Source organism: Arachis ipaensis, chromosome B8 (assembly GCF_059453495.1).
Source record: "Arachis ipaensis isolate K30076 ecotype BB chromosome B8, ASM5945349v1, whole genome shotgun sequence".
Lineage (NCBI taxonomy): Eukaryota > Viridiplantae > Streptophyta > Magnoliopsida > Fabales > Fabaceae > Arachis > Arachis ipaensis.
This window is the reverse complement of record NC_142443.1, coordinates 29,245,307-29,271,994: the sequence shown is the minus strand read 5'-3', so window position 1 is coordinate 29,271,994 and position 26,688 is coordinate 29,245,307. Positions and strand designations below refer to the sequence as shown.

The window sequence follows — 26,688 nt, the reverse complement described above, 5'->3', positions numbered from 1 at the left end:
GCTGAGGTCGACCATTCCCAACCTGATCCTGATTGTCAAATTCTTAATTGGGAGGATGGGACTGTGGATGCTACGCCTATGAATATCGTTCCTCCTCCTTCTGCCAGGGATGCTACTACTGGGGAAACTTTGATCCCCCTATGATTTCTTGGCTTTATCTGTATAGCCCGATTTGTGGGATTTTGAACTCTGTTTTTTGTATCTTTGTTTATGGTTTTGGTTCCCTTGACTATTAGTTACTTCTATGCAACTTATTACGTAGAAAAACAAAATATTTTGAACTCTTGAGGCCCTCTTTCAGGTCGCCTTAAAAATGACTGTGTTTCTTTTGATATGTTGATCGTTCTTTTGCAACCTTTGTAAATTTTGTAGATCTTTATAGAGTGTTGGTGCTCTACTGTCCGACCTCTTTTTGATTAGATCTTTTATCTGTCTTCTAGTTGGACGAGATGACCCTTGGGGCTACCTTGTTTGACAACTTTTTAGTGTTCTGGCAGAACCTTTTTAGTTAGTCTTTGAACAATTTTGATAACTTTGTTGTGGAGTCGTTGCTTTTTGGGCAGAGCTGTGTCCCTTTTAGCGCACGCTTTTCGTTGGTCCGACTTCTCTTTGTCGATTCTTCTTAAGTTATTTTTAGTAATCCAATTTTAATCAGACCTCGTCAGGGCTCTTTCTATGGATTACTCTTTAAAACTTTGTCGCTTTGGTTTGATCCGACTTCTTCTTGTCGAATCTTCTTAAGTTATTTTTAGTAATCCATTTTTAATCAGACTTCGTCAGGCCTCTTTCTATAGATTACTTTTTATAACTTTGTCGCTTTGATTGTTTTGGTCCGACTTCTTCTTGTCGGTCCTTCTTAAGTTATTTTTAATCAGACATCGTCAGGCCTCTTTCTATGGATTACTTTTTATAACTTCTTGCATTGATCTATTTTGATTGCTTTCACCTTGCTGACCTTGTCGTGATCGAGCGGTGAATTCGGTTTTCACATTGTCGACCTTGTCGTGATCAAGCGGTGAATTTGGTTTTCACCTTACCGACATTGTCGTGATCGGGCGGTGAATTTAGTTTTCACCTTGCCGACCTTGTCCTGATTGGGCGGTGAATTTTTGCGCTCAGATCAATGCGTCTTGGTAGAAAGCTTTTTAGGGAATCTGAAAAACTTTATTCAAGTAGAAAATAGGCATATAGACAAGAATATATACATATGAGTGCTTACCCTTCTAAATCGGGTAATTTTGTAGATCTTGGCTTTGGCGCCTCATTAAAAAACCTTTTTCAGGAAAAAGAGTGCTCCTTAACCTAAGATCTTTATTACTTTCTAACTATAGTACCTTCTTAGGTTACAGGCATGCCATGACCTTGGTAGCTCTCGTCCCTCGAGGTCGGATACCTTGTAGTAGCCTTTTCCCAGTACCTCTACAACTCGGTAAGGTCCTTTCCAGTTAGCTGCTAGCTTCCCTTCTCCTGATCGACCTGCTCCGATGTCATTTCGGATTAGGATGAGGTCGTTGTTGGTGAAGCTTCGCTGGATTACCCTCTGATTATACCTTGAAGTCATTCAACGCTTTAGCGCTTCCTCTCTTATCCGAGCTCTTTCTCGGACCTCGGGTAGTAGGTCGAGCTCTTCCTTTTGGTTTTGGGAGTTGGCTTCTTCATTGTAGAGGATTATTCTGGGGGATCTTTTCTCTATCTCCACTGGGATCATTGCCTCCATTCTGTAAGCAAGTTGGAAGGGTGATTCTCATGTGGTGGAGTGCGGAGTTGTCCGATATGCCCATAGGACTTGTGGGAGCTCTTCGGCCTAAGCTCCCTTTGCGTCCTGTAGTCTCCGTTTTAACCTGGCTAGTATGACTTTGTTGGCAACTTCTGCCTGTCCGTTAGCTTGTGGGTGTTCTACAGATGTGAATTGGTGCTTTATTTTCAAGTCAACTACCAAGTTCCTGAAACCTGTATCAATGAATTAAGTACCGTTATCTGTGGTGATGGGGTAAGGGACTCGAAACCTTGTAATAATATTCCTGTATAGAAAGTTTTGACTTCTTTGAGCAGTGGCATTGGCTAGGGGCTCTACCTCAATCCATTTTGTGAAATAGTCTACCCCTACAATGAGGAATTTGACTTGTCCCGATCCTTGGGAAAAGGGCCCGAGGAGGTCTAGCCCCCATTTTGCAAACGGCTAGGGTGACGCTATACTGATGAGCTCTTCTGGTGGGGCGACGTGGAAGTTAGCATGCTTCTGACATGGTGGGCATGTCTTGATGAATTTTGTTGCTTCTTTGTGTAAGGTTGGCCAGAAAAATCCAGCTCGGAGTACCTTTTTGGAAAGAGCTCGCGCCCCCAAGTGGTTGCCACACATGCCACTGTGTACTTCTTCCAAGACTTCCCTTGTGTTGGAGGTTGGTACACATTTTAGGAGGGGTGTTGAGATCCCTCTTCTATATAAGATGTTTCCTACTATGGTGTAGTGTTGTGCTTCTCGTATCAACCTCTTTGCCTCCTTCTTGTCTGTGGGGAGTGCCTCTGTCTTGAGGTAGCTGATTATGGAGGTCATCCACCCCTGATCCTGACCTGATATGGTTAGGACCTTTTCTTCCTCTAAGATTGATGAGATTTACAATGTTTCTTGGATGAGGCTTCTATTATTGCCCCCTGGTTTGGTGCTGGCTAGTTTTGAGAGTGCATCAGCTCGAGCATTCTGTTCCCGAGGTATATGTTGGATTTCATATTCTCCGAGTTGTCCGAGTTGTTCTCTGGTCTTGTCCAGATATTTTTCATGGTGGGGTCCTTGGCCTGATAATTCCCTTCTATTTGCGAGGTAACTATTTGTGAATCACTGAAGATGGTGAGCTTTTGAACTCCTACCTCTTTAGCCAGCCTCAAACCAGCCAGTAAAGCTTCGTATTCGGCTTGATTATTGGAAGCAGGGAAGTCGAATTTTAATAAGAGTTCGACTTGGGTTCCCTGATCACTTTCTATTATCACGCCCGTGCCACTCCCAGTTTTGTTCGAAGAGCCGTCCACGTAGAGTTTCCATTTTGTGGGATTTCCTGGGTATCCGTATACTCAGCAATGAAGTCGACCAGATACTGTGATTTGATGACTGTCTGAGCTTCATATAGAAGATTGAATTCAGACAACTCGACTGCCCACTGTAGGATTCTTCCAGCTAAGTCTGTCTTCTGTAGGATACTTTTTATGGGCTGGTTGGTTCGAACCTTGATAGTGTGCGCTTGGGCGAAGTCGGCGAGAAGTGAGTATGAGTGCGTAGGCAAACTTTTCTATCTTTTGATAGTTCAGTTCGGCCCCTTGTAAGGCTTTGCTAATGAAGTAGATGGGTTGTTGCCCACTTTCGTCTTCTCTGACTAGTGCAGAGGCTATTGCCCGATTTTCTACTGCGATGTATAATATGAGTGCTTCTCCTTCCCGTGGTCGGGTAAGAATGGGTGGTTGCCCCAAGAATTTTTTGAAATCTTGGAAGGCTTGTTCGTACTCTGTGGCCCATTCAAACCTCTTTCCTTTCCTTAATGTGGCGTAAAAGGGGAGAGATCTGATGGCCGATCCGGCTAGAAACCTGGACAGGACTGCGAGTCTTCCGTTGAGCTGTTGTACTTCTTTAACGCAGGTCGGACTTTTCATGTTGAGTATGGCCTGACATTTATCTGGGTTTACCTCAATTCCTCTTTGTGTGAGCATGAAGCCCAAGAATTTGCCAGCTTCTATCGCAAAGGTGCATTTTGCGGGATTAAGTCGCATTGCATGCTTTCTGATGGTGTCGAACACTTTGGCAAGGTCAGGCAACAAGGATTCCTCATTTTGTGTTTTTACCAGCATATCGTCTACGTAAACCTCCATCGACTTCCCACTGTGGTCTGCAAAGACTTTGTTCATCAATTTTTGGTATGTAGCCCCTGCGTTCTTGAGTCCGAAGGGCATAACTATGTAGCAATAATTTACTTTTGGGGTCAAGAATGATGTCTTCTCTTGGTCAGGTTTATACATTGGAATCTGGTTGTACCCTGAGTAAGCATCCATGAAGGAGAGGTACTGATATCCTAACGAAGCGTCAACTAGTGTGTCGATGTTTGGGAGTGGGTAGGGATCTTTTGGGCAGGCTTTGTTGAGGTCGGTGTAATCGGTGCACATCCGCCACTTTCCATTTGACTTTTTGACCAACACCACATTGGCTAGCCATGATGGGTATTTTACCTCCCTTATGAACCTTGCCTCCAACAAGGCCTGTACCTGCTCCTCTACAGCTTGTGACCTTTTTAGGCTGAGCTTCCTACGTTTTTGCTGTACTGGCCAAGGCCCTGGGTAAACGGCTAATTTATGGCACATTAGTCCGAAATCGATACCAGGCATGTCGGCGGCCTTCCATGCAAAGAGGTCGAAGTTGTCTTTTAAGAGCTTTATTAGTAGTTCCTTTAAGTCTTCTCTCAGATTTGCCCCTATATTTGTTGTTTTGCTTGGATCGTCTCCAATTTGAACTTCTTGAGTCTCACCTTCTAGCTGAGGGCGGAGTTCTTTGCGAGCTCGGATTCCTCCGTGTTCTATAGTGTGGACTTCCTCCCCTTTTGGGTTGCCTATGAGGTTCAGACTTTTATTATAACAGCAACGTGCAGTTTTTTTGTCTCCTTTTATCGTGGCGATCCCTTCTGGAGTTGAAAACTTCATGCATAGATGTGGAGTCAAGACCACTGCTGCGAGCTGGTTCAGTGTTGTCGGACCTATTAGGGCGTTGTAAGCTGAGCTCACGTCAACTACAATGTAATCTATGTTAAGTGTCCTTGACTTGGTTCCCTTTCCAAAGGTTGTATGTAGTGAGATATACCCAAGTGGTTGGATCGGGGTGTCTCCTAGTCCGAACAAGCTATTTGGATATGCTCTGAGCTCTTTTTCTTGTAGGCTGAGTTTGTCGAAGGCGGTTTTAAATAAGATGTCTGCGAAACTTCCCCGGTCGATTAATGTTCTGTGGAGGTTAGCGTAGCTAATATAATGGTGATGACCATGGGATCATCATGTCCCAGGATGATGCCTATTGCATCTTCTTGGGTGAAAGTAATAGTGGGCAAGTCGGATGACCTCTCTCCTTCCCCTACATGATATACTTCTTTAAGATTTCTTTTGCAAGATGATTTAGAGATCCTCCTCCTGCGAATCCTCCATTTATCATATGGATATGTCTCTCAGGAGTGTGAGGTGGTCGTTCAGTCCGTCCGACCTCTTCATCCCTTCTTTTTTTTCTCTTGCCAATTTCTCTATAACATTCTTCAGGTCGAAGCATTTATTAGTGGGATGTCCGTAAATTCGGTGGTACTCACAGTACTCTGTTCGATTTCTCCTCCTTTTTTGCTTTTGATTGGACGGGGTGGTGGGATCTTCTCAGTATTGCATATTTCTCGGAAAACATCTACAAGAGACACTCGAAGGGGGTGTAATTGAGGTATTTTCTAGGCTTCTCATTGAGTTGATCTCGTTTTTTCTTGGATTCTTTATCCTTGTCTCGAGGTGGGTAGGAGAATCCGAATTTTGAGGTTTCTCCTAATCGAGAGTTCTACTCTATGTTAATGTACTTTTCTGCCCTTTCTTGTACCTTGTTCAGATATGTTGGATGCTTTTTTGATATAGAGTGACTAAAAGGTCCTTCTCGCAGGCCATTGATGAGACCCATGATGGCTGCTTTCATTGGCAGACTTTGTATGTCCAGACATGCTTTATTGAATCTTTCCATGTAGTTGCGAAGACTTTCCCAATCTCCTTGCTTGATCCCTAATAGGCTTGGGGTGTGTTTGGCTTTGTCCTTCTGGATGGAAAATCTGTTAAGGAATTTTTTCGCTAAGTCGTCAAAACTTATGATGGATCTTGGAGGCAAACTGTCGAACCACTTAATTGCTGTCTTTGTCAGGGTGGTCGGGAAGGCTTTGCATCGAATGGCGTTTGAGGCATCAGTGAGATACATTCTGCTTCTGAAATTGCTGAGATGATGGCTGAGATCTGAGGTATCGTCATATGACGTCATGTCGGGAGCTTTAAAATTCTTTGGAACTTTAGCTTTCATGATCTCTTTGGTGAAGGGATCTTGATCCTTGTGGGAGTTATCTTCATGGTTGGAACGAGCAGTTTTGTTTTTGAGATATGTTTCGAGCTTTAGGAGCTTGTCCTCTAGCTCTTGTCATCGCCTAGTTTCTCTCTGTAGGTTCCTCTCAGCTTTTCGTTGATGCTCGGCCTCTTTTTTGAGCTGTTTGAGGCGATCCTGCTGTTCTCGGAGGACATCTAAAATTTCTGTATTTGGAGAATGTTTGTCTCCGTTCGGTTGAGGTGTATCCTTTGGTGTGGTGTCCACATTCTTATGCGGTGTTCTTTCTTCTAGACCAGAGTTGTGATCATTTTCAAGGTTGTCCGCCATGATGATGGGATAACTTCCAGGTTCCCCGGCAATGGCGCCAATGTTCCGATGGTTACCTGAAACTGAAGGCCGATCTCGGAGGAGATCTGCTGTGGTGGCCAGAGCTGTCGTGTCCGACTTGTTGGATCTGATGGTGCTGCTGATCCTTGATCACCGGAGGGGGGTAGTACCTGCAAGAGACTCCGATGCTTAAGTTAACACAGGCTTTAAGTAGGTTTTTAGTGTAGAATCAGAGTATGAGTTATACCTGGGTGCTCTAGTATATTTATAGTAGCGTGGGCTGACCTTTCTAGATAAGATGAGTTAGTTATCTTATCTTATCTTTAAGTGAAGTCATCTTATCTCCAAGAGGGACTGCCTTTATCTTCCTAGGCCTTATCTGCCTTTAGATTTGGGCTGTGTCCCTTCACTTGGGTCTCCTTGGGCTTCTTATGTCGATTTGGCCGAACTCTTTTAAAGAAGAGGTCGGGGGTCCTGACCTGAAGAGGTCGGTCGCTTTATCTTCGATCAGTCCGAGTCGGATAGCTCGACCCAGGGTATGAACATGTAGCAAGAAGGAGAGACCTTCTGCACAGAAAAGAAAAAGATACGAAGATAGAGGATCTGCTTGTCGAATACCTCTATTTGGTTTGAAAAAACCATAGGTTCGTCCTTCCACAATGACAGAATAAGAAACAGTTGTCACTAATTCTCGAATTCACATAATCCACTGGGAGTCAAAACCAAACTTCTCCAATATAAACCAAAGAAAGTGTCATTCCACCCTATCATATGCCTTACTCATATCTAATTTTAGCACCATTTTATTTTCGAGTCCCCTTTTTTTGTTCTTCAAGTAATGCATACACTCATGAGCAACTAGGATATTATCAGAGATTAATCTGCCTTTAATAAAAGCACTCTGCGTAGTGCTAATTAGTCTATTCATCATACCCTGAAGTCTATGTACAAGTACTTTAGAGATAATCTTATAAAAGACTGAGGATAGGCTTATTGGTCTTACCTGAGTGATATCTTTAGTATCAGAAATCTTAGGAATAAGACAGATCTGAGTGTGGTTAAAACCCTTCAAAATTTTGCCCCTTGAAAATAAGCTCTTAACTGCTCGAAACACATCACCACTAAGTATGTTCTAGAAGCTTTGAAAAAAATTTGCTGTCATACCATCATCTCCTGGAGCACTTTGAGGATGAATGCCAAATGTTGCACGTTTTACTTCTTCCATAATCACTGGTCTTTGAAGCCTATGGTTCATGTAAGTTGTAACCTTAGGTTCAAAATCAGTAAACAGAGATTCAGGATTCTCATGACAAGTGGAAGAAAAGATGTCCTTGAAATAAGATTCAGCCACAGAAGCAATATCAGCATTTGAAGTAGCCACTTCACCATCACTTCCAGTTAGTTGCGAAATTTTATTCCTTCGGGTTCAATTTCTAAATTTCTGATGGAAGAAAGTTGTATTCTGATCACCGGATTTGAGTCATTTGACTCTATATTTATCTTTCCAATAAGATTCCTCATTTTGCAATGCTTTCTCAAGTTTGTCCTCTATTTCTGAAATAATGTCTCCTCCATGAATTTCTGCTAAACAAAGTTCCTCTAATTTAGATTGTAGTTAATCAATCTCCACCTTCGAATTAGATCTGTGTTCTTGCTGCCATATGACAATCTTATGCCGACAATGCTTTATTTTTTGAGCTAGGATATACATGGATGAACCATCAATCTGTTCGTGCCAAACCCCTTTAACAATTTACCTTATTTCATCATTAGAACACCATCTTTCTTGGAATTTGAATCGCCGTTTAGATCTCTCAGTTCTCGGATTAGAGTCTAAGAGAAGAGGGGAGTGATCTGACCCTGATTCTGACAGTTTAAGAACCGATGCATTGGGCTAGAGTTGCTGCCAATCAATTCCTACCAGAAATCGGTCCAGTCTTTCCTGTATCAACTCATCACCACTCCGCCTATTCGACCAAGTGAATGTTCTTCCGACCATACTAATATCAATCAGGGAATTATCATCAATAAAACTATTAAAAGTTTCAATAGAAGAAGGAGATTTAACACCCCCACCTGCTTTCTCCAATTGATTAGAAATGGCATTAAAATCACTCATTAACACAATCTTACCATCGAACTGTTGGGTGACTGAAGTTAATTCAACAAACTGAGCCATTCTATGTTGATCATTTGAACTGAGATAAACACCTAGAACACCACAGGGATCATTAGAACCAGCTATCAGAACTGATGCCGCAATGAAGAATCTACCATGCTGTAAAATCTGAACAATGCAACCATCCCTCCATGCCATTGCCAAACCCCCATATAATCCATCCGGATCCACAATAAACCATTCCTTGAAACCAGAAGATCTTAGTTTTCCTTCACCTTGTCGAGATTGATTTTTTGTTTCACAGATAAAATCAACCTCAGGGGAGTAGAATTTGCAAATCCCTTTAAGATTGTGGATTGTCAGGGGTCTCCCCAAACCCCGACAATTCCACGAGAGCAATTTCATATTTCTTTGGGTACCACGTGAAGGCTGGCACCCTCCACCATCATAGAATCAGAGACAATATTATTGAGACAAATTTTCTTTGAAATATCTTCAGTAACGTTACCTCCACTCCTCTGTTTGAAACCTATCACAGACTTTCTGGCAAGTTATTTCAGGTTTAGCTTTTTGTTCTCCTTTCTAAGCTTGGACATGACGTTGTTATTGTGTTGGATATTATTCATGGGATAAGATATCTCCAATAAAGCATTAGAAGAAGAATTAGTATCAGTAACCATACTAGTGTTTTCTGATTCACCCTCATTTTCTAAAACCCGAATTGGCGGCAATTTTTTCATTATTCTATTTTTTCTGATCATCTTGCACACTCAATTTTGAGAAACTATCAAGAAACCAAGCAAGTGGAGATTTTTTCTTCGGTTGAGCTGGAATAGAACCATCCCGAAGTTGATTAGGATTGAAGGAAGCTCTCTCTTCAGTTAAACGCCTGCCGACTTATCTGCCTTACACCATTCACTAACTCTATCTTTTTTGATATTGTTTTGGTCAGAATCATCAATAACAAATTGGCAGTTCTTAGATTCATGCCCCAATTTTGCACAATAAGTACAGAACACACCTATACGTTCATAGCGTACTCCAATTTTTAACATTTTCTGATTAGGATCAAGCAATTTTAGTGTATCCCTCACTCTTTTATCACCATTCAGTTCTACTTTAGCCTTCATTATGCGTGTATCTTTGCCTCTAACTTTAAACAGAGCAATATCTTCAATTTGACTAAGTCTCCCTTCTAATTTTTGGCCAACCTCAAGCGTTTTGTATTGTTCAAGCAATCCCCAAAATTGTGCCCATATAGAAAAAAGAGATGTGATTATCCTCCATATTTATTGACTGCTTCCATCTGCGAACGTGAAGAATAAAACTTATGAATAACCAAGGCAAACCCCTCTCAATTTGAGTCACATCAGAGTCATTCTCAAAGAAAAATTGAAACTGGTTCCTGAATTTTTTGACAAGTCTGAATCCTTCTAGTTTATTCCATATTGCATAGAGAACTCCTTCCATGGTACCTACAGAAAAGATCTGATCTGAGAAAACTCTTCCAGACAGGCTCCGTGTACAGGCTTGAATTCTTTCAGAAACATCTTCATAAGCTAAAACGATCAAATCATTCTCCTGATCACCTTCAATTATATGGGGGTTTTGAGTGTCTAATTTGTTGCTCATGGTGTAGAGAAAATCGAAATTGGTATTTGATGATTTCAAAGAGAAAAAAGATATATGGAATGAGTGAATTAGAAAACTGAGTGAATTAAGAGAGAATCCAGCGTAGGAATGAATTGAGAGAGGAAACAAAAATTAGGGAACCAAGTGGGGGTGAATTAGAAACAGAAAAGAAATTAAGAAAGAAAGTAGAAGAAGATGGAAAGACTTTGACGAAGAAAAGACAAAGAAAGGTGTAATCATAGAGGTGGCGTAGTGAAACCTAGCAGAGCGTGGATGAACCCATGGCGCTATATGAGGAGTACGTCAATAGCAATCACTCTTATTTACTTAAAAAATAGACTTTTGTAGACCATTTTTTAAACACAATAGATTAATAGCAATCACCTTTATTTACTTAAAAAATAGAAAGTACATTACTCTTTTATTCTAGACAATAATAAGAGTACAATGTTCAACTGTTTATTTTAAAAAAATTTAATTCATTTTAAAAAAATTGTCTTTAAAAATATATTATTTTAAAATTTTTTAAATTTAACTTATCCAAATAATTTATTCTTACAAAAAATTATTGTAGTAAAATTTAAAAATTTTATTTTTATGTTAGAAGCAACAATAAATATGTTTAAAAAATATATTTAAAATTATTTTTTAAAAATAAATTATTTTCATTACCTTTTAAGAGCGTTAAAGAAAAGAACTAAACTTTTATGTTATGTGAATATAAAAGAAATTTATAACTATGATCAATTGTATATAGTCGTCTAAGAAAATGGATAAATTTAATTTGAATGATAGTAAAAATCTTAAATTTTTATTCATTTTTATTCCATTATTCATTTCATTATTCAATCTCATTCTATTATTCATTTCATTTCATGCATAATTGTTACAGAAATAAAGATAATCTCTAATACATAATGGCTGCCACGGATTACACTACCCATTGTTTCCTTACAAACCGCTATAGTCAGTAACGGTTTATGTTGTTTAGCATCTCCTTCAGAAACTGCTATAGTCTCTAGCGGTTTTTGCCCAACTCGCTTTTCCACGTAAACCGCGGCTGCCTCTAGCAAACTACGTTAAGTTTGGAAACTGCTACCCCTGATAGTGATTTATATAGAATAAAAAAGTTGCATACGAGTATGCTCTTTTACAAAGTTGTAATCTGGTAAATATGGATTCTAATTATTTTATTTAGGTAACTTGTCCCAAATATTCAAAGTTTCAAACATAACGTTCAAATAAAAAGAATCAACAAATTTTTAAAAAAGGTGTCATAATCAACGAATTTGATTTATTCATTATCCTATAATAATTTATAATTGACAAATATAAAACTAATTTTATTTAAAAAGTATAAATAAATTTACGCAAAATATCATTTTTTAAATTAACATAAGAATATTGTTAGACTATGAATGATTTTATTTAATATTGTTAGATTAGGAATGATTTTATTTAAAAAGTATTTAAAAATTTAAAATATATAACAACCTAAGCAAATAACTTAGAGTTTATAGTCAAAATCATCCCTAAAAGATATCTCGATCTCTATTTTCGTCTCCGAAAGATAAAATTAATCAAATTCTCCCCCGAAAGATAACCAACCTGGTCGCGTTAGTCCTTTCATTATCTCCTATGCTGAGGTGGCTAACGCTCACTGATTTGGCCTGTTAACTGCCAGTGTGACACTCGCTTGGTGTACATTCTTATTGCTGATAAAATAAGTTTATTAGATCAATTCAAATCAGTCTCTAAGTCCATGAACCCTAATCCCAAATCCAAAGGAATTGAACCTCACCTCCATAGCAGATTCCATGTTCCCAGGTTGTCCCTGCTGTCGTCCGCGTCATTGCCTATGCCTTCAACGCCGCCATCACCTGCGCATCGATGTCATCTGCATCGTAGCCATCGCCCAAAGTAGAACAAAGTCTATCATCAACACCGCTTCTCACCATAGATTTTGTCATAGTTCTCACGCTTCTGATCCAGTCCTATTTCACCACCACACACGGCAATCCACTCGGTTGTGGCAGTGCTTCCTTTTTCCTCTTCGACACTACTGCTTCATCCCATTGCATCATCTTCGACTCGATATTCCTTCATGTGTCCGTTGTTTCAGCTATTCCCCCAATGCAGATTTATCTCCGAATTCATGGACTCCATGATGCTACTCCTATTGGTTGTCTACTATGTTAATTCTTTGTAAGATTGGCTGAAGTTAATCATCATAGTCCACTCCATGGGTGTTTCTTAAATTAATGCATGCGGACCTTTTGCAGCTTGACACAATCACAGGAGATATTGTTTTTGTCTTACAAGTGAAGGAGCACCTACGATTCAAACAAGAGCATGATGACCTCTATATTGAGCACAATCTCAACTTGACTGAGGCTCTTTATGGCTTCCAGTTTGTTGTCACCTATCTTGATGGGAGACAACTATTGATCAAGTCAAACCTTGGAGAAGTCATCAAACCAGGTACTATCTATAGATAATTTTGGGATTGTGCTTCACTAGAATTTATTCTATGAATGTGTAAATTCCGCAAAAATTAATAAATAATTAGTCAATAAATTAATTATTATTTACAGAAATTAGGAAAATTAATTTTTATAATTTAGAGGAGTAGAAATATTAAAAATAAGAATTTTGACACTAATTTTAAAGAAATTGGCCCAAAAACTGGGCCAACGGGCCGAACTGGTTGGACTGGACCTAAACCAGCCCAAAGCCCAACCCATAAAATATCATACGAAGCCTTCTCTTTAATTTTGACCCAAGAGATGCGTTGAATGAGAGGAGGAGAGCTTCAACGCCAAAACCCTCATCTTAATTTTAATTTCACGTAACTTTCGATCCGAAGGTCCGATTGACGAGCCGTCAGTAGTCACGTGTTCATCTCGGAATTCTCTTTAATTCTATTGGAACAAAGTGGTAAGAAATTGGAATTTTTTCCAGTTCTCTCTCTCCCCAATTTCGTGATTTTAGGGTTTGGATATTGAGGAATTGAATGATTTTGATGGTTTAGGTGAACTCTAGCAGCGGATAATCACTGGATTTTGTCCAATAGATCCGTAGGTAAGGTAAGAAACTATTAAACCCTTGTGAATCATTGACTTAGTGAACTCTATGATGATTATAGTGATATTGTATGAAATAAATTGTGTTCTGGTTAATTTGGAGTTCAATTGGGCGGTTTGGAACAAAATACGAGTAATTAAGTTTGAAAAATTGACGTTTAGAGGCTTGGAGCTTGTGAAATGAGAGATTTTTGAGGTGTTATGAGCTTAGAGGAGAATCGGCAAAGGTATGGTTTTGGTTTTTCGTAGTTAATGCTTAACGTCACGTGAAAACTTAGGCTAGAAGACCTTAAGATAGGAATGAACTGAATGAATTATTGATGGATTGTGAAAATGGTATATGATGCGTGATTTGATTTTGTGAATGGTTTGTTATTAGAATTGGTTGATTTTTTTTTTAGAAAATATTTAATATTGGAATTAGTTTGGTTTTGAAATAATTTGATACTGGAAATGATTTGAATGACTGAGAGGTGTTTAGTTTGGTGGTTGGGATCCTTGAAGGATGGCAAAAGTTCGAGTTTTAGAGGAGGTGCTGCCGAAGTTTTTATGGAAATTGGAGGTTTTGTTTGAAGTGGTTATTTAGAAATATTTGGGTTAAAGAATTTTATGATTTGATTTTGAGTTATTAAGAAAACAATTACGTTTTGAGTTTAATTTATTTAGAAGAGTATGAATTAAGTTTTGAGTATGAATTCTTGATGAATGATGATGATATTGAGACTATTTGTTGACCCTTTGTCGTAAGATGTGACCGGGCAATTTAACCCCCCGGGTTCTCCCATGGGCATGCATATATATATATATATATATATATATATATATATATATATATATATTGAATATTATATTTGAGTTTGGAGTTTGACTCCATGGAATATTATATTATTGAGCTTGGAGTTTGACTCCATGGATATTATTTTTGAGCTTGGGGATGCGCACACAGAGGGACTGTCCAATGGTTAACTACCAGGACATGTCGGGTTGGCTGTATAACCGACAGATGAGACTCATCAGCCATAGGACAGGCATACATCATGTGCATTTGTATGTTTTGCTTGGGTGTGAATTGTTTTGGTTTGCTTAATTGCTTAATTATGCTTATCTGCTACTTGTTCTACTTGCTGTAATTGTATCTCTATCTGTGTTTTCTTTGTTTGATTTGTATGTGTATGCCTATGAGAACCCTCTCTTGGAGGAGGGATGAATGAGGGTTGTTCCACCGGTGATTCGGAGGGTTGAAGGAGACAAAAAGTGAAGTGTTAAGTTAAAGTTAGATTTAGAACTCGAATACTTTAGATAACTTACCTAATTTATGGTTTAGTTGGGTCTTTAAGCTGAAATCTGAGTGTCGGAGTTCTAGGAATGCTTCTGGCTTTTCCGGGGCCTTTTATATTAACTATGTGGGCACCTTTACCATACTGAGAACCTCCGGTTCTCATTCCATATATATTTTATTATTTTTCAGATGCAGATCGAGAGACACCTCGTTGAGCGTCTGGAAACCCTCCTTACAAGTGAAGAACTATCTTTTGGACTGTTATACTTTGTTTTAGGCTATGTATATATGTTTATAGAATCTTCGCATGTATATTTTGTGTTTTGTCCCTCTTAGAGGTTGACTTGGAGATACAGGTGTTTATTTTGTAGTTTGAGTTTTATTTCGGGTTGTATATATATATATATATATATATATATATATATATATATATATATATATATATATATATATATATATATATATATATATATATATATATATATATATATATATATACTCTGGCCAACCTTAGCTTCGCAGGTCGAGTCTGGAGTTTGATATCTGTGTTTTGGAACTCTGATATGTATATATGTTTTCAGCTTTCTTTTGATCTTACCTATCCGTTTTACGAATATCCATGCGAGTGTGATACGATTTTCTGTTTATCGTTTTTGTTTAGCTAACTCTTCAAGGCTCCTAGATATGACTTCTTTCAACTATATTTATGTACGTATCTTTTTTTTTAGATACCGTAATACCTTGTCACCTCTACTTTACGACTTAAGCGTAAAGCTCTATGTGATAAAGAATTATAGAATGTAGTTTTGATTAAAAAATAACTTATAAAATCTACAATGTAGGCCAACAAAAAGTCATAAATGATGAGGGAATGCCACATCACAATAGGCCGTTCATGAAGGGTTGTCTTTACATCAAGTTCAATGTGGATTTTCCAGACTCAGGGTTCCTTTTTCCCGACCAATGCCAATTATTAGAGACGATATTACCTCAAAAATTCAATTGACAGATATGGAGCTGGATGAATGTGAGGAGACCACATTACATCATGTCAACATGAAAGATGAGATGAGAAGAAACCAGCAACATCACTACCACGAGGCATATGATGATGATGATGATGATGATAAGCAATTCATGCCTCGAGTGCAATTTGGGATTAGGTTCATGAACTTAGGGACTGATTTAAATTGATGTAAGAAACTTATCTTATCAGCAATAAGAGGGTACACTAAGCGAGTGTCACGTTGGCAGTTAACAGGTCAAGTCAACAAGCCTTAGCCACTTCAGCACATGAGATGACGGAAGGACTAATGCGACTAGATTGGTTATCTTTTGGGGACGAATTTGATTAATTTTATCTTTCGGAGACGAAAATGGAGATCGAGGTATCTTTTAAAGACGATTTTGACTATTAACTCAAATAACTTACAATTTATAAACGGCAGTTTTTTAAATTATCTAGCAATATTAACAATTAAATACCTAACAATCTAAAAAGCGTATTTAAAATTTAAAAAGTAACAACTTAAAAAAATAATAAGTTATAATTAATAAATAAAATTTTAAAATTAATCAACAAATTTGATTTATATTCATTATCCTATAACAATTTATAATTGACAAATATAAAACTAACGCAAGAAACTTGTTAGATTAGAAATGATTTATTTATTAAACTAAATAAAGATATCAGTAGAAATTAACGGAAGAAAATTGTTAGATTAGGAATGATTTTATTTAAAAAGTATAAACAAATTTACGCAAGATATCACTTTTTAAATTAACGTAAGAATATTGTTAGATTAGGAATGATTTTATTTAAAAAGTATTTAAAAATTTAAAATTATAACAACCCAATTATTATGTTATTACGTGAAAACTAATCTACACTTAGTTATAAATCATAATAATTATGTGAAGGGATAAGTATTATTTTGGTCCCTAAAGTTTAAGGTGAAAATCAAAATGTCCCCAACGTTATTTTCAATTTAAAATCGTCCCCAACGTTTTATTTGATGTTAAAATCATCCTTTTGAATAAAATATTTTTGTAAATGACCAAAATACCCTTATCCCCAACCTTTCACTCTTCAAGCAGAGAACATGAACCCCCCATATCTGAAAAACAAGTCTTCTCTTTTTCATTTCCTTCTTTCCAGAGGTTCCAGATCTACACGCCACATGAACCCCAAACCCTCTCTATCTCGAGAAACCCACTTCAAGCAGAGAACATGAACACAACTCTCGATCTCTCTCGCTGAACGGCGATCATGAAGGAAAGCATTCGCTAGTCCTCACCGGAACCTCCACTGTGACCCGTGACTCGCGACTGAAGCAACGGTGAAGACGCACTACAAGAAACATTGTTAAAATCGACGGCTTAGCCGTCGATAATATTAAATTTTGACGTCAAAATGAACGGCGGAGGTGGTCGCTATAAAGCTTGTCGATTTTTACTGTCTATAATATGAGTTTGAAAATTTTACATTCTTACTAAAATCGACAGCATTGCCGTCGATATTATTATATAAAATCGACGCCACTTTTGTCAATATTTGATTCAATAAAATCGACAACGTTTTCGTTTATAATATGCTTACTAAAATCGACAAGATTACCGTCGATATTGGATCCAATAAAATCGACACAGTTGCCGTCGATTTTATTATTTAGATAGCGACAACTCTTTTGTCTATATTTAATTTTTCTTGTCTATTTTAAAATTAAAAAGCGACAACCATTCCGTCGATTTTAATAGATATGTTTTAATTATTTTTTCTATTTGAAAAATAGTAAACAATTAATACAAATAAATATAGAAATAAAATTTATATAGAGTATAAATAACAAAACAAATAAACTTTTAAATATAAAAATAAAATTTATAGTAAATATTAGATAATGAGTCTACAAACTTATCAAAATATTAAATAATCTTCTAACATAAAAAACTCAAGACAAGATAAATAACTAAACCTAGGCTTATATTCATTTAAATTGCAATCCACTAATAATACAAAATATTCAACCACTATCTAATACAGAATACTAAACTCAGCTTTTGTGCCCGCACCCACCTTATATTACGAACCACCCAACTATCTAAGTGTTGACTACCTCGAATTCTTGCATGGGTGTCGGGGAATATTTCAGGATCATGTGTGATACTTCCATCAAGAGAAATTTCAATGGGATAGCGCAGGAGGTGGCCACAAGTGCATAATGGTTGTCCTGTATATCTGTTCCAATTGTTTTGAGCAAGCTGATGGACCCTCTTAATACAACCTTCAAGTTCAGGGTTGAGGAAAGTTTCTTCATATATGCCAAGATGCTCGTACCACAAGGACAAGCGAAAGCGATGGATCTGGCCCCTTGCACCATTTTTATTGGTTGCCAAATAGGAGGGTTGATAAGCTCCCATAGCAATTTCAGTGTCTCTTCCACCATTCATTGATCTCTCGTTGATATTAGCAGATCCAATGATTATGTATTCATCATCCATTGCCCAAAAACAAAAGAATAATACTTATCACTTGGTCGTAGCAGGGCATATCAAAATCTATCTTCAATTTCAAACATATATTACAACTTTAAAGTTATTGTGAGATAAAAATAAAATTTAAAGAGAGCTGAGGGCAGATAAAAAGTTGGTCAATGGATATCCTTCTCAACTTCATTTAAAAGATTAGATTATATAAAGAAAATATTCCGAGTTAGTTCCAAACTTACCTATCATCATCTTGGAATGCACATAAATCATAAATCGACCAGCAGTTTGGGCCTTCATGTAATGAGAACCTGATTTTCGTTTTGCTTTTTGCTTTTGTGTTTCTTTTTCAATAAGCCAAAGTGTATGACACAAGAGAAAAGCAGACGCAAATCAAAACCTGCAATAGTGAAAATTAAACAGCAGCACTACCGGTACTTTTAATTTGTTAAAACCCCTTTTGCAGGCAGGCTTGGGTAGAATAGGATTATAGACTCAGCCACCATCTGCATGTTTGGCAGCGTTTTGTGCTCTGTCAAGCAAAGCAGTGACAACTGACATAAAACTAGGATTAGAGGGGATGGAAGCAGATTTTACTCCCAATTTCTTTTCTTATATATAATAAAGCTTCATGTGACATATTCTGATGATGGCAAGTAGCCACAGGAGACAGATACTCATGCAATTTGAAGCAGAGAGACATGGAGTCTAGCGCAGGTTTAGTCACAGAATCTCATCAATGTTATGACTATTTACCAGACAATTCTAAAGACTAAATTGTTAGGAGAGCAGGACTTGAATGTCTTAACATGTTTTGAAACAGCATAGCAGCATATATAGCTCAATGAATAGGTAAATTTTGATAGTATAAATTATGCAGAGAGAGTAAAGAGAGAATACTTACGGTGTTACCGAGACCAATGGAATGATTGTTGAAAGCAGAGGCGAATCAACGGCAACGGTGGTAAGTCTGTTCCCACGTGTAGCGACGGGATCCATGCAAGTTAAGAGAGTATTGAAAGTTCAATATCATAAAAGGCAAAGTCCAGTATACATATAACATGCATGTATGAAATTAACTGTTCTACTAAAAATGTAAAAATATGGTGTCTATTTAATATGCAAAATTGCAAATAACATGGAACAGACTACAATACTAAGGCAACAATGCGGGAGTGGGACATTCAACAATTAACTAGGCCTTATCTCATTCAGTAAGACTGGAAACTTCTACACAAGTCAAATAATGCAATTGAGGAAGATTAAAAATTAAACTATCAATTAAACAATTGATCTGATAACACTCCTCCTTCTTTTTTACATTGATCATGTCAAGGAAAAATGCATAATGCACAGGCATTGCAAAACAACAAGACAATGGTGTAATTTGACCATTACAGATTTCAAAACCTTAGATAAATTACATGAAAAATGTAAAAGCTATTCACTCCTATATCAAACATCCTAAGTGAACTCCATAGAAACCTCACTTGCCTGCTCACCAAATAATGAAGAAATCAGTGATATAATGTGCTCCTCCAATTCCTCTTGGTACTTTTCTTTCTTGTTCTTTTTATTGACAGGAATCTTAACAACAAAGCACACAACCTGAATTTCAGTCCCATGGACCCATATTTTACTAAGGTAAATGCAAGAAAGTCAAGTACTAATAAAGTCACAAATTAAAAATGCTATGGTTCTGCTACAAATGCGTCGATGCAATGTAAAAACTCACATTTTAATATTATTATATCACAACACATGAACATGAATTGTATTTAAAGGAATAAGGCCACCATGCTTCATTAGTATAATAGAATTCTATTATTTCAAATGCAGGTGTAACTTCCTTTGAGATGAGATGAGAAGAGAAAAGAGAAGGTATTTGTATGATGAAAAAGCTGTACAGATATATCCATAGATTAAACAAATTAAAGCATACATCCGAATCTAAAAACTGGGACTTATGGTTATGGACACTAACTCATTATTAGAATCCCACTTAGTTTTCACTCCACCACATTAAAGTACTTTGCTAAAATAAAATTCATACATACAAACGCTATTTAATATATTGCTAACAATTAAAACATATATAATCATTTCAAAAAGAAAAAAAAATTGAAAAATGAAAAGAGTCCTGGAAGCAATGGCAATAGCATGATGATGATGGTGATGGATCATCTCTTGCAGCTTCGAGCCTTTAATAATGTTTCTCTTAAGCCACCAACAATCCATGTCTCTTTAGCAATATCCGATGAAATCCAATCAGCTGCACCCTCGTATCTCATCACCAACAACTTCTTGTTCTTGTTCTTTTTATTGTAATTATCTTGTTCTGTTTTTATTATTCTCTTTTCTTCCTCCATTAACGACTTCAAACTCTGCCCTCTCACCACCTCCACTTTCTCTTTTTCCTTTTTCTTCTTCTTCTTCTTCTTTTTCATTCTCTCCCTTCACCCAACTCTTCGCCGGAGCAGACCTAAAATATTTTGTTTTTCATTTCCGAGTGAAATAACATATTAGACATAAAATCAACTAATCTAAGACAAATTTTGTTTTTTTCAGGTGCTCATACAATTGGAAGAGGTCATTGCTCTCAGTTTCTGACCGATTATATAATTTCAACAATACCAGCCAAGCCGATCCAACTCTCAACAAAACTTATTTAGAAACATTGAAAACTAAATTGCAGCAACGATACCAATAATAATCCCGGTAACATCACGAATTTGGACACAATTAGGTCATAGTTTACACCTGAAATAGGGGATTTCCAATTGAAACTGAAGTTAGCTTTGAAAACGATACCTGGTTCTTGCAAGATCGATTAAGAGAGAACGGAGAAGGACCAAAGTAGGAGGAGCCACGGCGGCAACAGAGAGAAGGAGCGACGGCGGCGCGGCAGCAGTGGAGCGACAGGCGGCGCAAGCAAGAGTAGCGACAGTGGGAGCGACAGCGGCACGGCAGCAACAGAGCGCGACAGCGGCGCGAGCAAACAGAGTGACGGCGGCACAACCGTGACGCCGGCAGAAGAGAATGAGGGTTGTTTCTGAACTTGGTGGCGGATTGGTGAGGATTGCAGAAAAGAAAAGGATAAAATGAGGGTTGGCGAGGAATTTGGGGGAAAATGGTGTTTCTGGACTTGAAGGTGGGAAGTGGGCGCGGGATGGTATTTTTAGCAAATAAAAATCGACGGTATCGTTGTCATTTTAATTTGAAAAAAAGCAACGGTATTTGTGTCTATTTTATTCATTTAATCCACACCATTCATTTGATTTTAGAAAGTAATCTAAATCGTTTAAATTTATCGACGAGAAATTTGTCGATATTTTAAACATAAAAATAGACGTCAAGTCCGTCGATTTTAGAATAAAAGTATTTCCACCTCCTAATTCGTCGACACTATGACGATAGTTAAAGGAGGGTTTAATGCAACATAAAAAAATCGACGGTCAGGCTGTCGATTTTATTAGTTTATTTTTAATTATCTTTCCTTTAAAATATCGACAGCAAGCCGTCGAAAAATATCGACGGAAGAAATAGCCGTCGATTTTTTGCGTCGAAAAATACGTTTTTTCTTGTAGTGATGACAGACAATTGCGACGACTCATGACTACCTGACTCATCCTCGCCAGAACCTCCACCGTCACCGATGAAAGCTTCCTCCCCTCCTTTCCGTTTTCAGTTCCACTCCCGTTCAGTTCTTGCAGACAGATCCGAACCGTTATAACTTCTCCGGGTTGAGTCTCCGCTTCGAGTTGAGGCTCCACAAGAGCTCCGCACAACAGTGATTGGCGCCGATGACTCAACACCGGCAGCAGCATGCATGTCTTCCTCCTTCAGCGACAACGTTGGTTTCATGACTCGTCCTTCTTCAATTAACGTTTGTTGCTCTGTTTTGTTTCCTTTTTTGATTAATTACGTTTTTTATTAGTTGCATCTCTTGTGAATTGAGATATTGCACCGTTATAATTAGAGTGTTTTTGATTAATTACCTTTTTGAAAAAAGTTTTAATGATGCATCCCATTTTTTGTTTTTTTTTTTTAATTAGAGAAGAATTTGGAGATTTTTTATTCTTGTAATTAAATCTGAATTTTGTTAATGGAAGAAGAAGAGAATTTTAGTTCTAAATTTTGTTGATGGTTCTGAATTTGGTTAATAGAAGAAGAAGTAGTTTTGTTAAAGTTTTGATAATGGAAGAAGAAGAGGAAGAGTGAAAGGTTGGGGGGATAAGGGGTATTTTTGTCATTTACAAAAATATTTTATTTAAAAGGATGATTTTAATATCAAATGAAATATTGAGGACGATTTTGATTTTGACCCTAAACTTTAGGGACCAAAATAATACTTATTCCTTGTGTGAATTTATTGGAAAAAGATCCTCTAAAGTGACAATGTTAGTAAAGTGGTAAAGTGATACTTTAATCACCTTTGAATTTGTAACATTTATTATCTGTAAACTCCATTATCTTAGTCCAATGGTAATTAATAGCGTACTTTTTTCTCTAAAGTGACGGGACAACTTTAGAGGAGTCGGATCCGAATTTATTAGCTTAGGAATAAATTTGAATTAAAATAAATTTAAATTAATTTTTTCAAAAATTTTAATTTATAAACAAATAACTTAAAATTTAAAAAATAACAACCTAAGTAAATAATTTAAAATAAAAAAATACTTAAATAAAATAATCTAAAATTTAAAAAATAATAATCTAAATTAAACAACCTAATCATATAAAAATTATATTGTATTGTCTTATTGATAACAACCTAAAATTATATAAATTGGTAAATAGGTTACAAATTATATATTTTAGTGAATAAAATAATTATATTATTTATTTAAAAAAAACCCAAAAAAGTCTCTCTCATACAAGAAAAGATAATGATATTTAATACACAAAAATGAAAAAGAAAAATGTTGGAAAATACCATATATTCCGCAAAAGGTTAGCATGTAGATATTTTATATTTCACATGCAATTTTGTTAAAAGACACAAAAGGACTATTCCGGAACAACAGAAAACCCAATCCCCCTCACTCCTCAGCTTATATCAACAAAACCCTAAACCCCTTTTCCAGACTCACTCTCAACTCTGAGCTCCGAAACTTTTTCTTCTTCTTCTTCCTCGAAACGATGGCGACTCAGATCTTCTCTCGAATCATCCCCAAATCCCTAACCCTAACCCCTTTCATCTCTCGGTCACTCTCTTCCTCTACCTCCACCCCCCTCGCTGCTGGTTCCTTCCTCCGCCGCCTCCGCCCTCTTGCCTCCGTCGCCTACCCCACCCTCCGCAGCCTCCTCCATCCTCCTCGTTCCTCTTCCTCCCTCTTCTCCACCCGCGCCTCCACCTCCTCGCTTAACGACCCTAACCCCAACTGGTCCAACCGTCCACCGAAGGAAACTATCCTCCTCGACGGTTGCGACTTCGAGCACTGGCTCGTCGTCATGGAGAAGCCTGAAGGAGACCCAACCCGAGATGAGATCATTGATTCTTATATCAAAACCCTAGCTCAAGTCATTGGAAGGTGATCATCAGAAACCTAAGTCTTAGTTAGGTTTCATTTTTTTGTGGTTCTAACTTTTTGCAGTGTTCTTCTATGTAATTCGATATGCTGTTATTCAATTACTGTTGTTTACCTTCTGTAATTAAGAGATATGTAAAATGAAAAAAATATATTTTTTTTACTTTTAATACATTGAAAGGCTGCAACAAAAACTAGCTATTTGTTCTTAGGGTTGAAGAACAATTATTTCAAGGAAGTTAGGGAATGTGCTCGTATCCTGATATTAGTAGTTCATAAAAAAAGTAGAACACTAAATAAATGAACTCATAATTGGACTTTTTTTTTATTGAGCTCTGAAGAAGGGCAGTGCTAGATCGCTATTTGTGTTCTGTTAAAATTTGGAACTGTGTGTCTGCTGCTATTTGAGATGAGGATTCTTATGATTATTATTGTAATGGTTGTATAAAATGTTTTTGCGGTCTTAGCTCTGATCATTTGGTATTTTTTTTATTTTTTATTTTTTTGGGGTGCAGTGAAGAAGAAGCAAGGATGAAGATATATTCGGTTTCAACTAGGCACTACTTTGCTTTTGGGGCACTTGTATCCGAAGAACTTTCATACAAAATCAAAGGTTAATAAATATGCTTCCCAACTCTCTTTTTCTGGTTTCTATTTATGTTGTCTTTGCTAATAAGTTTTGATTTTTGTTTTTTGGTTGAAATTGCAGAGTTGCCTAGAGTTCGTTGGGTACTTCCTGACTCGTATTTGAATGTCAAGGAAAAAGATTACGGAGGTAAAGTCCCTTGTTTTGTCACCTTGCTCATGTTTGTTTGTGTATACACTCGTGTGCACGTGTTATGTTTCTTTCTCTTAATTCATGTACTCCCCCAACTGGAAAATCGTGATAAACAATTCTTAGGCTTTTTAACATGGTATGTCATGATGCCTAATTTTTATGGAGTTGGCTATTGGCTATTGGCTATTGGCTAATGCATTATGGATTTTTTGGTTCCTTCACCAGGTGAACCCTTCATCAATGGACAAGCTGTACCATATGATCCCAAGTATCACGAGGAGTGGGTTAGAAACAATGCCAGAGCAAATGAAAGGAACAGGCGCAATGACAGGCCTCGGAATGCTGACAGGTCAAGAAACTTTGATAGGAGGAGGGAAAATGTGGTGAACCGAGACATGCAGGGTAGGCCTCCCGTGCCAAATCCTGGTGCTGGTGCTGGTCCTGGTCCTAACATGAGTGGTGCACCACCCAATAACCCAGGTGCATACCCTCCCAACAACCAAGGCGGATATGCACCTCCTGGCGGCCCAGGTGGATACACTCCTCCTGGCGGCCCAGGTGGATACACTCCTCCTGGCGGCCCAGGTGGATATACTCCCAACAACCAAGGTGGATATGCTCCTCCTGGCGGCCCAGGTGGATATTCTCCTCAAAATGCAGGTGGATATGCACCTCAAAATGCTGGCGGATACCATCCTCAGAATGCACCAGGTGCCTATCCTCCCCGCAACCCACCTCCTAACACGGGGGCTGCTCCTCCAAACAGTGGCTATGGTCAAATGGGAGGTGTGCCACAGAATAACTATGGCGGCAACATGGGAGGAGGAGTGCCTCCAAACCAGAACATGGGCGGAGTTCCACCAAATCAGAACATGGGCGGAGTTCCACCAAACGCAGGATGGTCGAACAATGCTCCCAACAGGGACTACCAGCCTAGAGACGTTCCAAATAGGGATTTTGGAGGCCCAGTTGGTGGGAACACATACACTACCTGAGGTGTGATGATCTGCAGAGATTATTCTTGTGCTACAATGTAGATAAAGAAGAATTGTCCTGGAGACAACTTTGGGTTTATTTAATTTGGTTGAAGGAATTATTATATAGTATTCTTACTTTTAGTCTTACTTCACTTATTGCTCTACTTTCTAATGAACCTGCATGTCATGGAATTGAAGTTCACAATTTTTGAAGGTTAGATATAATCATTTGTTTGCAAACTTAATAATATTGTCTGACAAAAATGCAATTTAACTGGAAAAAAATTTCAATATATATGGGAGAAAATAATTTTATAATGTTAAATCTCTCCGAATGGTTTGTGTATTTGAGAAGTGAAAAACTATTTAAGATTATTGGTTATTTATAACATAATTGAAATATAAGATTGGGATAAAGTATTATTTGGGATTTTAACGTAAGTCAAATTCTAATTTACCATTTAATGTTTTAAATGAGTTCAATGTTTTTCGGTTGAATTTGACCTGAATAATTAATATATTTAAAAGTTAACATAAAGTTTGATTGCAAGGAAAATTGATTTAGTAAAGTTTTTAAATAAATTTTTACTTTTTAAGAGTAGTTTATAAAATTTAGTTTTTAAAGGTTAGTTTTTTTTAAAAATTATAGTATTTATGTTTGATAAATTAAATTAAAAATAATTTTTAATAAGCATAAATAATAAGAAGGTATTTAGTAAAATAATTTTTAAAATTTAAAAATATTATAATAAATATTAATATAAGAATTAAATTTAAATATTAATTAATGTATGAAGTTATAATAATTTTTTTAATTTTGATAAATATAAGCTAACTTGAAAAGTTTTTGCTTAGTATGTGATTTGGTAGTCCAACTTAATATGAAATTTTAGTACTCTTTCATCCTAAGAAAGAGAAAATATCTATATACGAAGTTTTAGTACTCCCGAGAAAAGAAAAAAAAAAAAACATCAAAATTTTGTTTACTTACAATTTTTTTATTTTATTGTTTTAATTTGAATATATTTTTGAGTTGATATTAAATTATTACTAAATCATAACAAAAATAAAAACAAAAATTAAAAATTAAAAAAAAAATATTTTTTATTATTAATTTTAAAAACTAAAATATCTTTTAATTTTAAATTTATTTAATTTTAATTAAAATTTTAACTTAATTATAAAAAAGGTAAAATAATTTTAAAATGATAATATTCTTTTAAAATAAGAGTTATTTAATTATTTGAAAGATTCAAAATTTATATTTAAAAGATTATATTATTTTTTAAAATTAAAGTTATTTAATTTAATTAAAAATTTAATTTAATTTAATTTTAAAAAGAACACAACTCATTCTAGGTTAATTATAGAAAATAAAAATATACTATTTT

The 26,688-nt window shown here is 36.8% G+C and overlaps 1 protein-coding gene, 1 long non-coding RNA gene and 1 pseudogene across 3 annotated transcripts; 2 read left to right on the top strand and 1 right to left on the bottom strand.

The window, feature by feature from the left end:
- The first annotated feature begins 12,421 nt into the window (after nucleotides 1-12,421).
- On the top strand, nucleotides 12,422-15,716 carry LOC107610816 (chaperone protein dnaJ A6-like; annotated as a pseudogene).
- Nucleotides 15,717-17,385: 1,669 nt separating this feature from the next.
- LOC107613842 (uncharacterized) lies at nucleotides 17,386-21,194 on the bottom strand. 2 transcript variants are annotated; one of them, XR_015896706.1, is made up of 3 exons: nucleotides 20,823-21,194; nucleotides 19,506-20,493; nucleotides 17,386-18,981 (listed from the first exon to the last, which is right to left on the bottom strand). It is a non-coding gene; the product is annotated as an uncharacterized LOC107613842 (long non-coding RNA). The 2 variants fall into 2 exon arrangements; XR_001614194.3 differs by having other exon boundaries at nucleotides 17,386-20,493; nucleotides 20,823-21,188.
- A 1,813-nt stretch (nucleotides 21,195-23,007) lies between these two features.
- On the top strand, nucleotides 23,008-25,542 carry LOC107613300 (multiple organellar RNA editing factor 8, chloroplastic/mitochondrial). The gene is made up of 4 exons (XM_016315245.3): nucleotides 23,008-23,545; nucleotides 24,058-24,155; nucleotides 24,252-24,317; nucleotides 24,546-25,542. The coding sequence occupies exons 1-4, from the start codon at nucleotides 23,154-23,156 to the stop codon at nucleotides 25,313-25,315; spliced, it is 1,326 nt and encodes a 441-aa protein (XP_016170731.2). The 5' UTR covers nucleotides 23,008-23,153; the 3' UTR covers nucleotides 25,316-25,542.
- Nucleotides 25,543-26,688: the final 1,146 nt, after the last annotated feature.